The sequence below is a fragment of the Nannospalax galili genome, unplaced genomic scaffold, assembly GCF_000622305.1.
Source record: "Nannospalax galili isolate Female #2095 unplaced genomic scaffold, S.galili_v1.0 scaffold137, whole genome shotgun sequence".
Classification (NCBI taxonomy): domain Eukaryota; kingdom Metazoa; phylum Chordata; class Mammalia; order Rodentia; family Spalacidae; genus Nannospalax; species Nannospalax galili.
The window spans coordinates 683,162-696,635 of record NW_008340203.1 but is presented as its reverse complement, the minus strand read 5'-3'; the positions used below and the strand labels follow the sequence as shown (position 1 = coordinate 696,635).

Sequence of the window (13,474 nt, the reverse complement as noted above, 5' to 3'; positions counted from 1 at the left end):
AATTTTCAAGTGTATATATATCGTTTCTCCTTCTTGAATTCTCATCTTCATTTGTCAATATTTTAGCTCATCTCTAAACAATGCAAAGACCAGAGTAGCTGACTTCAGGTGTACCCACTGTTTCCTCTGTATTCATCTTTCTCTGTGGGAAGAATCTCTCACAGAGCAAGCACATGCAATTTCCTGACTTGCTCCTGTTGAAGAGGAAACTGTGGGAAGATGAGCAATGCCCCTGGGCTCAGAGCTCAAGCAGAGAAACAGAGCTGTGAACACACACTATCCAACTTCCTCCCAAGCAGACATGTGCCACAGCGTTCTGAGGCCCGTGGTGGCCTTGGCGCCCAGCTGTCTCCGGGGACATGCTGCTCATTGTAGTACTCTATCAACTTCCTCCTTGCCTGCGCCAATTCCAAAGTTCAAATGCTTCTTAGGATCATTTTCCAACTGAAGTACTTTGTGTGGAGAGCCCCTCGCGCCCATCTCTGAGGCTGTCTTACCCCTGAGGCAACTTTAGACTCCCATGTGCCTAATACCAGTGCCACCTCCCTCCCACACAAATTTAAGACAACAGAGATGATTACACAGTTTCAAATCCTGATCTTGGGATCACTGTTCTTCAAACTTAGATAGCTCTTGAACTTGTACCTGTATCTTTACTCCGATATCTGCACAATTGCGTTATGTTATCTTCAATCCTTTTGCTGATTTTTAAAAAATTAGAATGTTTTCATTTAGCATTTAATAATTCCACAAAATAGTGGGTCGCATTATGACATTTTCATATATGTATATGAGGTAGTTCGATCTTAGCACTTTGACTTATCCCCCTCACTGTCAGACCGCACTCCTCCTCTCTGCCCACCTGCTGGCCCCAATCTTATCCCATCACAGTTATCTTTTCAAGTCCTCTGTTTCTGTAGACTTCACATATGTGAGACGACATTTGTCTCTCTTTGTGATAGCCTGAGCTCCTCCATTTTGTGTAAGACTGCCATCTTTGTGAGCCATCCCAGACCCTACCCTGGTCCAGGGCCAGCAGTTCCAGGAAGAGCTGACCCCAGAGGAAAACACTCATAAAATCCCAGGAAGGCTCCAGTTAAGATTTACCTGGCTTGGGGGCTGGAGAGATGGCTCAGCGGTTGAGAACACTGACTTCTTGCTGAAGACCCCGGTTTGAATCCCAGCACCCACAAGACAGCTAACAGCTGTCCGTAACTCCAGTTCCAGGGGATCTGACAGCCTCTTCTGTCCTCCGCAGCCATTACATCCAGGCAATATACGCATACTCATAAAATAAAAATAACAAATAAAATATATATTAAAAAAGACTTAACCTGGCTTTTGTGACTGCTTTTCTGGCTTCTGTAACTGCTTGTTTGCCCAACCACAGGAACAAACATGTGACTGCTTGTTTTTGAGTAACTACTCATCCAGATGTGGATTTTGCCTTTAACAGCTTTACTTTCCCCCAGCAAGTGCTGTGTTCTCTAAATCCCGGCCTAGAGAATGCAGTCACTGGCGAACTAAATAAAATTTGGCTAATTTGGAATGTGTAGCGTCTGAGCGGTGCTTCCCAGGAGTCTTGGCACCGTAACACCTTCCTCAGCATGCTATGCTCCAGTTCTACCCATTTTCCTGCAAATGGTAGAATTTTATCCTTACTCACAGGTGGATAACAATTTGCTGTGTGCATATAGCACGTTTTCAACACCCAGTTATCTATGCATATGTAGCTGGCTGATTTCATGAGTTGACTATTGTCAATAGCACCCTCATAAAACATGGGCATGCTGATATTCCTATTGAACATTACCTTTGATACCTTCAAGTGTGTACACAGAAGTGGCTGCATCACACGAGAATAGTTCTACTTACAGTTTCTGAGGAAATTCTCATTTCCACAGTGATTGTACCAGTTTGCACTCCCAGCGGCAGTGTACAAGGGTCTCCAACTCATGCATCTTCCACTCCAACATTTCTTTTTTATTTTCTTAATGGGAGACATTCCGACTAGGGTGAGATGGAATTTCAAAGTTTGACATTCCCCTGATGCTTGAAGGTATTGAACATTTGTTCGTGTATTTACTGGTCATTTGCAAAGCAAAAGCTCTCCCTTAGACCTCCTTATATCTGGGCTTCCACCAAGAAGTGCCACCCACATCTAAGGTGGGTCTTCCCACTTCATTTAACCTAAGCAAGAAAACCCCTCGCAGATCCAGTCAAGCTGACAATTAAGGTTAACCATCACACTAGTTGACCTGCAGATGGTGATGAGGCTTAGCAGGAACCAAGGGCTTCACACTCTCTTTTATATTTTAATAGTTTTTATTCCATAGCTTTATGAACAAACGTGCTGGATTTCACATCAGGTACGTCTGGGACCCATGGGACAGACAATTAGAGTGACCTGAAGCAAGACACATTTATTTCTTGACCATCACTGACAGAGTCAAATGGGGACCATGGGGTATTTTCATATCCAGTTGTCAGTGTAAACTTTGATTTGCTACCCAATACTATCAAATAGCAACTCTCTGAATGCATGGCCATAGGTACCTTTAGAGAGGACTGAAGAAATCTCTCTCTCACACACACACACACAGACACACACACACATATACATAGTTGCTGTGGTTTTTTTGGTCTGCAAGATTGTCTTGTTTTTCAATTGATGGGCCACATCACAGATTTGTATGTATCTATACATATATATCCATAGATATATGGAACTAAGATCTACTATAATATTTGCTCCCAAACTCCAGCCTTAGTGAATATATATATGACTATGGATTAAAGATCATGTTCTTCCAATAAAACAATATATCCAAACCTATTACCTTATTCAATCATTATTAAACTCTCTTACAGGATAAATACTCATATAGGTTTAGTTACATAGATATGTTGAACCCCAGAGCCTGTATTTATGAATCTATCAGTTTGGCTGCATATTTTGTGTTGTGAATAAATCCAAGGTCTCTTATCAGCTCTCACATAGCTTCATGGGTTGCACACCATAGTGCCCTCATTATTACTCCTAATTTGATGCCTATCACATAACTATATCCATATTAATTCTAGTAGTTAAGTGATCTATTTGAGTTTTCTATGATCTTGTCATCTCCTTCACCCATGAGGAATTTAAGGTCTCCTATAATGCTTGCTACCACACTCCAACTTTAGTGAATTGGCTCTATTGAGAGTCTCCGGGATGAAGCTGGTGACCTTACCCACTCTTATCACCTCAGTAAGCAGAGCACCTCCTGTGCCACTCAGGAAACAACCTGTTGGTTTGGGGGGCCTTAAGAATAGATCTGGTCTTTGCACATATGATTGTGCCCATTTCATTGTGACTTCCATATTATTTTCCCACAGTGGAGAGAGAGAGAGAGAGAGAGAGAGAAATTTAAAAAAGACTTTCATGAACAAAACCCATCTACCATGCCAAGTAGGTTGACCAGGCTCCAGGAGATGGACCCACACAGAAGAGTATTCTTGGAACACAAATTAGACTTGACTTGATAGGCCTTAAAAGCAGTAGAGGACATGAAGTGAGTTGGTAAAGAGGTGTGTACCACCCTGTGTAATGAAAGACATACAGCTCAAGTAGATTTTACATAAATTTGTGTGTATACACTGGATTGTAATTATTAATTTTCTTTCTCTAGACAATTGGTAAAATTTAGTAAGGAGCACATAGAGTGGTATCTCTTCTGGTTTGGGGTTTCTTCTTTTTTAATATTTATTATTTTTATTTTAAGTGTATGAGTGTATTGCCTGCATGTATGTGAGCGCACCTGTGTCGTGCAATGCCACGGAGGTCAGAAGAGGGCTTCGGATTCCCTTGGAGCTGGAGTTAAGGATGGCTCTTAGCTGCCATGTGGGTTCTGAGAATCGAACCCAGGTCTTCTGCAAGAGCAGTCAGTGCTCGTAACCACTGAGCCATCTCTCCAGTCCCTGGGGTTTCTTCTTTGAAAAAATCCCTGGTGTTCTAGGTACAGCAAGTTCACTCAGTGCTTGATTCTCTTTTGACCCGTTTCATTGCTGTGGTTCAGTTCCTGTTGTTATTAGTGACCTAAAATAGCAAAGAAGATTATTGACATTGCAGTCTACAGTGCTCAAAGTTCAGGGGCTATAACTCAGAGTCATTTTCTCTAGTATTTAAATACCACCTTAGAAATGTTATTATTTTTGTACTCTCTGAGCACTATTGAAATTGACACAAATACATGACATGTGGATTTTTAAAGGTGGGTCTTAAATTTTACTGCCCATTGGGATCATCTGAGGAGCTTCATAAAATGTGGAAATGCTGGGCCAAATTCAGACCAATTAAATGAAAAGTATTCTGCAGAGGAGTCAGGTATTGTTACTTATACCTGTGCCCAGGTGGTTCAATTCTGCCGTGGGTAAGGACAGGTAGTTTAGAGGGTTAGGACTATGTGTGCATTGGTCATCAGTGAGAATTTTCTGTGTGTTTTTAACTGCAGGGAAAGGGCTTTTTAAAATTTCCCTGAATTTAAATAGAAACTTCCCTACTGATAATCATAAAGTCTTTCCCAATATCTTTATCTTCTTCTCTGTCCCTGTTATAATGTAAACCTAGAAGGAAAAAAATTCCTAATTTGAGATGTGTCCTAGTTTAAACTGTTCATAGTTTCTAATTTATAACCATGAGCCTGTGAAAAGCATGTAAATTAATGTCTGCTAAGCAAGTAAATATGATAGAAAATATTACAACAGGCTTGGTCATTAAATGGTCTTAATTAAGACATTTAATGGTGTCATCACATAGTTACCATCGAGCCTCTGCCTGATTCCTTACCAAGAGATGCTGAATGATAAACTGGCTGCATTCCTCATTTTTAGAAACCCTAATAATTTGGCCACTTGGATGGGATTTCTTCACCCTTTAAGTCATTAATATGTCCCCACTATAAATAAATATAAGCTGATATCCTTTCAGGGAGATCTGTTTTTATCACCCTTTCCTTTTCAAATAATATTTTTTTACTGATTCTTTTAAGAATTTTACACAAAATACTTTTTATCATATCCAGACCCCCTCCCCCAGCTCCCTCAGATTCACACCACCCCCTACCCTCCCTCGCTTTATGTCTTCTATTATTTTTTAAGGCCTATCAAGTTTAATTTCTGTTCCTCGATTGCTCATGAGTATGAGTCCATACCCTGAAGCCTGGTCAACCTACCCAGTATCACATCGCTAAAGAAAACCGAGTCTCCCTTTCTCCCTGCAGCTATCAATTGACAATAGTTCCTCAGCTAGGGCTGGACCTTCTTTCTCGCCTCCCCTTCCATGCTGGAACTTTTTCTGACTTGGGCTTGTGCATGGTCTCACAAACGTGGATTCATACATGTAATTTCCCAGTTGTTTATGGAAAACATGATTTCCTTGTATTCACCCACCACTTCCGTTTCTTATAATCTTTGTGCCCCATCTTCTGCAATGATCCCTGAGTGCTGGAAGTGATATGGGTGTTCCATTTAGGACTGAACACTCTGCAGTCTCCTATTTTCCACACATTAACCAGTTGTGGGTCTCTGTGTTAATCACCATCACCGTCTGCTGCAAGAAGAAGCTTCTTTGGTGATACTTGAGAGATGCTTTAATCTGTGGATATAACAGTAGGCCATTAGGAGTCAGTTTAATACTATGCCCACATAGCAAAATAATAGTACTAGGTTCTCCCCTATGCCTATGACTTATGTAACCGCAGGGTCTTGGTCCTGATATCAGTGCCAGGTATGGGCTCTCTCTTGTGAAGCAGGCCTTAAATATAATCTGAAAGTGGTTGACTACTCTCATAACATTTGTGCCACTGTTGAACCAATGGACATATCTTGCCAGAACAGTTATTGTTGTAGCTTGCAGGGTTCACATCAGAGTAATGTTGATTATTTTTCTCTTCCAGCTGCATGTCTAGCATCTTACAGTACTTTGAAAGCTAGGCAGTTGAGATGAAACCTTGAAGTCAGTACCAGCTTGATTTTTCCATGTTTGTTCTACGACTCAAGGAAATAGTGGCTTCAGCAATAAGGTTGTATGATAAAGTTCTGGAGGGCAACCAAGGGCAATGCAGTAGCCAGCATTGCTTGAAGATCTATGGATCATCCCCCCCCCCCCCGACTTTTTTTTGGTTTTTTTTGGACAGGGTCTCCCTGTAGCCCCAGCGGTCCTGGAACTTACTGTGTAAACCAGGCTGGCCTTGAACTCACAGAGATCTGCCTGCCTCTGCCTCCCGAGTGCTGGGATTAAAGGTGTGCGCCACCATGCCTGGCCTGGATCATCCCTTTTTAACAGATTCAAAAGAGGAAATCGATTCCTGGCACTGGGCTTTTAAAAAAATATTTTATTTATTATGTATTGAATGTATTGCCTGCATGTGTGTAAGTGCACCTATGTCCTACAATTCCTGGGGAGGTCAGAAGACGGCATCGGGTCCCCTGGAATTGAAGTTACTGATTGTTGTTAACCACCATCTGGTGCCCTGGGAATTGAACCTCAGTCTTCTGTAAGAGCAGTCAGTGCTCTTAACCTCTGAGCCATCTTTCCAGCCCCTACATTGGGCTTTTTATTTGCTAACCTTTCATGTCTGGTAAGGGCATTGTCCCCCTGTCATAGAGTAATTCCATTTGATATACTTTTTAGTAAATGTATATATGTTAAGAAGCTTCTATAGTATTAGGTTTCCATTAGACTTTTCAAAAGGTTTTTGGCATTAGTTACCCCTCCCTATGTTTCCTCCTCTACCCTGCTCCCCCCCCTTTTTTTTAAACCACAATTGTCAATAGTTCCTCAGCTAGAGCTGGACCTCTTGCCTACCTCCGTCTCCATATTGGGATTCTGTCTGGTTTGGGCTCAAGCATGTTCTCACAAGTGTTGTGGATTAACATGTATATCATATGTTTGATCCTTCCCATCCCATTATTCCCCTCTCCCAATTGATATCACTGCATGCTATCTCCCCTCCCAAGAAGTCCCCATTTTCTTAAGGAGAGATCCAAAGGGTGAAACAGATGCAGCCTGGATATCTGTAGGAGTCAGAACCTCAACAGATGCAGAGGGCTCAGGTGAACTAAGAACAAGAGGCAACGTCTTGATCGCCTAATTGAGTAAATCCCAGGAAATAGAAGACATGGGTCATCAGTTTACATTAAAGAAAGACAGTTTGCCAAAGAAAGAAGGAAAATGAGTCCATAAGGCAAAACTAAGGAGCCTAAACTTTAAGGACTAGCTAAGCACTGTCACCTATTCCCCCTGAGTCCCTAAAATTGAATTTCAGAGTTTCAACATTTCATCATCTAAATTTTTGCTGGAACGTGGTGTTTCTCCTTTTAAAAGTCTAGAAAATTATGCATGGGTAGGGGACATGTCGATGGACTTCCTATTCTCATGCCTCTGTTCTTTTGCTCTCCAACCCTTTGAGGCCACGAGACTTATTATACGTGACCCATCAGAATATACAGCTTTATATTTCTGCCATTACCAGAAACAATTATAGGTCTGTAGGAATCACGATTACCTAAAATTAAACTGTTAAGCCATATATCGTGAGATTGCAGCATACAGTAATGAGACACAATGTCATGTGACATTTCTTTGGACAAAAGTGAAGCATGAAAAACATTTAGGAGACAGTTCAGCAAGAGCTGATGATGAATCGTTAGCACACCAGGAAAATAAATCATGTTTTCTGACCACCTTGCAAATTTAACCAGGAAAAGAAACTTGCCTAATTTCATAATCACCTATTTACTAGCATAAACAATAACAAGAAAAGAATGTTGCATGTGTGGACAGCAGCCCTTTATCAGGGTATAAAAGGGGATGTGGAGCAGGGAGATTTCCAAACCTTCCAAACAACCTTTTCGAAAACCACCAAGAACTAATACCCTCCGACACCATGGTCAGCTCCTGTTGTGGCTCTGTCTGCTCTGAGCAGGGCTGTGGCCAAGGCTGCTGCCAGGAGAGCTGCTGCCAGCCCAGCTGCTGCCAGCCCACCTGCTGCAGGACCACCTGCTGCCGGCCCAGCTGCTGTGTGTCCAGCTGCTGCAGGCCCCAGTGCTGCCAGTCTGTGTGCTGCCAGCCCAGCTGCGGCCGCCCCAGCTGCAGCCGCCCAACTTGCTGTGTGTCCAGCTGCTGCAGGCCCCAGTGCTGCATCTCCAGCTGCTGCCGCCCCTGCTGTGGTGGTTCCAGCTGTGGTGGATCCAGCTGCTGCCGCCCCACTTGCTGCGTGTCCAGCTGCTGCAGACCCACTTGCTGCATCTCCAGCTGCTGCCGCCCCTGCTGTGGTGGATCCAGCTGCTGCCGCCCTTCCTGCTGTGTGTCCAGCTGCTGCAGACCTATCTGCTGCCAGACCACCTGCTGTAGGACCACCTGCTGCCGTCCCACTTGCTGCGTGTCCAGCTGCTGCAGACCCACTTGCTGCATCTCCAGCTGCTGCCGCCCCAGCTGTTGTCAGACATGCTGCCGCCCAGCATGTTCCAGTGGTTCCTGCTGCTGAGCACTTCCTCCCACACTCTCCTGTTCATCAACCACCAACATTCTTGATGTAGACCCTTGGTGAGCAAAATCCTGAGAAGCTAGTCATAAAGCCTCTGTCCACACAACTGAAATTTATTTTGGACTCCAAATATACTGTCCTCAGTCCTGCCTGTTTACTATCTCTACAATGTACACAAATTGGAATTTTCTCTGAAATCTGTAAACTCTCACCTTATCTCCAAGGAACAGTGTATATTGTACCTTGTTATTTTTAAAAATGAAGATTTTCCTGTATCTCAAATAAAGATGAATTTTGCAGGCAAACAAATGTCTATAGTGTCTCCTTATCCTCCTCTTGAATTGTTTTCCTTTTTGTGGAGTTTGAAGCCAATCCCTAAATGCAAAGATAGTGTATGAACTCAGGTATGTCAGCTCCATCTCTTGGCACTCCTCCTCCTCCTACACAGCACCATGGTTCCACATGCTTGGAACTCTCTGCTGAGAACTTTCTCTGGTTGAAGAAGAGGCAGGAGATAGCAGAGTTGAAGTTCCTAGCCACAGGCTTCGAGCCGTGGGAGAGAGTGGGTGAGCACACCCTCTTCCTCATTCAGTCAACTGAAAATGTGTCAGTTTTCTCTGGATCTTCATTGACATGGAGCCTAGCTGATTCTAGGATGTTCTGCCCATGTTATTTTGTACTGACTTCCCTCCCTGACTTATATCATTTCCCAATACATTCTGGAATCATTTCCCTGGTAAGCTATTTTGTCTTAACAGCCTGAGTAAAGGCCTGCCTAGGGGACAGTCTAACACTCTTGTGTTCCTTGCTTAGTGTCACCTCCATCCCACACATTTTAAATATACTATGGAGAGCTTCATGGTGCCAGAATCAAGTCTTGGTTTTGCAATCAATTGAAACATAAATCTTCTGAACATTTTTCCTATTTGTTGATTTGTTTGTTCATTTCATTTTTATATTCTAGATATTAGTCCTCTGTGCAATGAATAGCCGGTAAGGATTTTCCCCATTTTACAGACTATCTCTTCTTCCAATTTTTGGACAAAGTCTATACAGGAGACTAGTTGTCTCCCTGTAGCCTTAGCTGGCCCGAATCTCACTAGCAATAGACCACACTGGCCTAGATCTCACAGAGATCCGCCTGCCTCTACCTCCAGAGTGTGAGTCACCACATCCATCAAATTAAGGTTTTTGGGTATATTTCAAATAATTTCTTCTGTCTAGAGCGGAGTGGTAAGGATGGAACTTCAGTTTTCTATCTGTGGGCCTCCAGTTTACCCAGCAATATATGTTAAAGAGATCTTCATTTCCAAAATATGTTTATAATACCTTTGTTTAAATTCAGAAGGCTGTAGGTGTGTGGGCTTATTTCTGGGTCTTCTGTTATATCCATTGGTCTACATGTATGCCTGCCTTCATGCCAATACCATCCTGTTACAGTTAACATGCCTTACTGGATAATTTGAGACCAGGTTTGATACCCCCAAAAAATAATTCAATGAGAAAGAAACCAGTAACACAATTCCATTAATAAAACCACCCTCTACTCTAAATAAAACACTAAAGATTAAATCTAACCAAAGATGTGATAGACCTTTATAATGAAAATTATAAAACACTGAAGAATATTTGAAAAAAAGACGTCAGATGTTAGAAAGATGCCTCAAGCTCGTGAATCATCCAAATTAATATCATGACAACTGCCACATTACCAAATTCCATCTACAGTCTATGCAATTCCCTTAAAATTCCAATGAAATATTCCTCAGATCTTTATAAAACAATTCTAAAATTTATACAGCACAAAATATCAGGACTATACAAGGCAGTCTTGAGTAGAAAGATGACTTTTTTTTCTATTTATTATCAGTATATCCAAGTCTTGGGGAAAATGGCCATAGGAAAAGCTTTTCCTGTTAAGGATACTGTGTTTAAAGAACTATGAGTCTAAAGTGTCAAGAGAGAGCACTGATTTAAAGTATGCAAATTGCCACTGGAGGTGGTGATGCATGACTTTAGTCCCAGCACTTGGGAGCCAGAGGCAGGTGGATCTCTGTGAGATGGAGACCAGCATGGTCTACATAGCAAGTTCCAGGCCAGCTGGGGCTACAGGGTGAAATCTGTAATATATTGAGACAAGCAGGTTAAGGAAGTAGAAACAGCTGAGCCAAAATGCATTTAGAGTGAATTCTACCTTACTTGACCCACTAACGATCCCACAGCCCTTTTTCTACTGGAGACAAGTTGGCTAAACCTTTATCTTACTACTCAGTTATCACCAGCTGTAGCCACCCTGAGCAGGAGGAGAAAGGCAAGCAGGGTGGACATCGCTACAGGAAATGGCACAATTGGCTGAAGACAACTACCTGGGAACAGAGCTTGTATGCAGTCTAAGTTATGTGTGTGTGCTCTCATACTAGCTGAAGGATGGGGAGCTTAAAGGGACAGTAAGTTGGATCAGCAGCCAAGGGCCAAGCCTGATCTGAGTTCCACATAGTGGAAGGAGAGAAAGAACTGATTCCCACAGATTATTCTCTGATCCCCACCACAACTCCCAGTCACTGACCCCTCACATCCTGGCATACATGCTGAGGTGGTAGCACTCCACTATGGCGGTCACTGATTGGTAAGATACAAGATCTTATGGTCAGCTGTTCATTTGCCCCACATTGTTTCCTACACATAGGCACTGACCCCTCACATCCTGGCATACATGCTGAGGTGGTAGCACTCCACTATGGGGGTCACTGATTGGTAAGATACAAGATCTTATGGTCAGCTGTTCATTGCCCCACATTGTTTCCTACACATGGGGTCTTTTGATCCCAGGTACAGTTATTCAGAATTCCATGGTGCTAGTTCAAATTTTCTGAAGCCCCCATATTATGGTGCTGAATGAGTCACTGTAAACTGAGTTAGGCAGACTCTTTCCAAGACTGAATGTCAACCCCAGTCAGAAGAACACAACAGGATGGTGCCCTCATGGGAGATGATACCTTATTAGGGGCTCCATGTTGGTCTCCTGTTGGCAGGTCAGGATTTCAGCAGAGGCTGTCCTTGTGTCCTCTGCTTTGGGCCCCTGAATAGACCAGCATTATGATGGTTAACATTATAATAAACTTGACAAGATCTAGAATTACCTAGGAGGCGAGCCTCTGGGCATGCTCTCAAAGGATTATCTAGATTAGGCCAGTTGAAGTGGGAAGACTCATCTCTGCTGTGGGCAGCACCACTCCATGGGCTGGGGTCCTGGGCGGAATGGAAAGGAGAAAGTGAACTGAGCACCAGCATCCATCGCTCTCTGCTTCCTGACTGCAGATACAATGTGGCCAGCTACTTCAAGATCCTGTCATTGTGAGTTCCTCACCATAATGAACTGTACTCTCCAACTACGAGCCCAAAGAAGTCCTTCCCTCCTGAAGGTGCTTCTATTGGGTATTTTGTGCCCACAACAAGATACATAACTAATACAAGAATGGAAGCCCATGGGATATCTGTCATTTATCTCCCATTTTCTGGAGCACAGGTATCTTATTGAAGTACTCAGAGCATGACGGTTCTTGTTCATCTGTATGACTAACAGGGCATCATACGTATTTTGGTCATCATGATATTCTGTAGGCTGTCCTAAAGTCTGTATCATTTTGAACTGTGCTGTGACAGAAAGCAGGACAATTCACATAGCCTTGGTCAGGGCAATGAATTTATACTTTGCCCATCACACATTATCTGGATGCATCCTTGGGAATTTCAAAATAGGCATTTGCCAGTTCAGTTTCCCCATCTCATACAAGAGAACCTTCTTGCATCATGACACCACTTCCATCACATCAGCTCCACTGGATATTTTATTTGACAGATCTAGAGGTCATCCCTGTCACCTCCTAAGATCATTTGCTTTTTGTGATAGATAAACTAGTAAAACTATGGAAATATGACAAGATTCATATTCATTGTATTTTTTTAGTCTTTGAAGGTTGCTCTAATCTCTGATGTTTATTTACTGATGTGAATGGGAGATGGCAGTGAGGGATGGGTAGTTCCAGGGGCTTCACTTCGCCTTTCTCTATTGTAATATTTGTTACACCATAGCTCAGAGAAAGAGTATATTGTAGCTTACATTTGCGAACTGTCTGAGCCATCATCAGGTATGGCCATAGACCCAGTGCACAGATCATTAGACTAACCTCAGCCTAGACTCCATTATCTCCTGATCCCCATGGACATATTCAAATACATAAATATTCTGCTTTCCCCTGAAGAGTCAGTTGCTTCAGGAAATGACTGAAATTATTTCTATATATACTTGCTGTGATCCTTAAACCTTTCCAGTTGGTTCTTAAGTCTGAGAGCCGTATCTGGATTAAAATCTGGAGAAAATTACATGATTTTCCATTAGAACAAAGCAGTTCATCCACTTGCTCATTTATTTGTAAATACCCTTAAATACACATGTGCACATATGTAAATATATTCTGATGTAGGTATTGATCCACAGAACCTACAGTTGTGATACACTGGTAGTTTTGGCTTCCTGCATTCTATTGTGAGGAATATCAAATTTTCTTTTAAAAAAAGATTTAAAATTTTCATTATAGAGATCTTTGGTGTCTTTGGTCAGATTTATTTCAAGATATTTTAATTTTTTGCAGCAATTGTGAATGGGAGCATTTCCCTGTATTCTTTCTCCAATTGCTTGTTATTGGCATATAGAAAGGCTATTGATTTTTGTAGAGTGATTTTATCACCTGCCACTATACTGAAAGTGTTAATCAGTTCTAGGAGTTTTCTGGTGAAACTTTTGGGATCTCTTAGATATAGTATCATATCATCTGCAAAAAGTGATAGTTTGACCTTTTATTTTCCAATTAGTACTCCTTTAATTTCCTTCTCCTGCCTTATTGCTCTAGCAAGAGTTTCAAGCACTATGTTGAAAAAGAGTGGAG

At 42.2% G+C, this 13,474-nt stretch overlaps 1 protein-coding gene across 1 annotated transcript; it reads left to right on the top strand.

The window, feature by feature from the left end:
• Positions 1-7,928: 7,928 nt before the first annotated feature.
• On the top strand, positions 7,929-8,528 carry LOC103735844 (keratin-associated protein 4-3-like). The gene has a single exon (XM_008835221.1). The coding sequence runs from the start codon at positions 7,929-7,931 to the stop codon at positions 8,526-8,528; it is 600 nt and encodes a 199-aa protein (XP_008833443.1).
• The last annotated feature ends 4,946 nt before the right edge of the window (positions 8,529-13,474 follow it).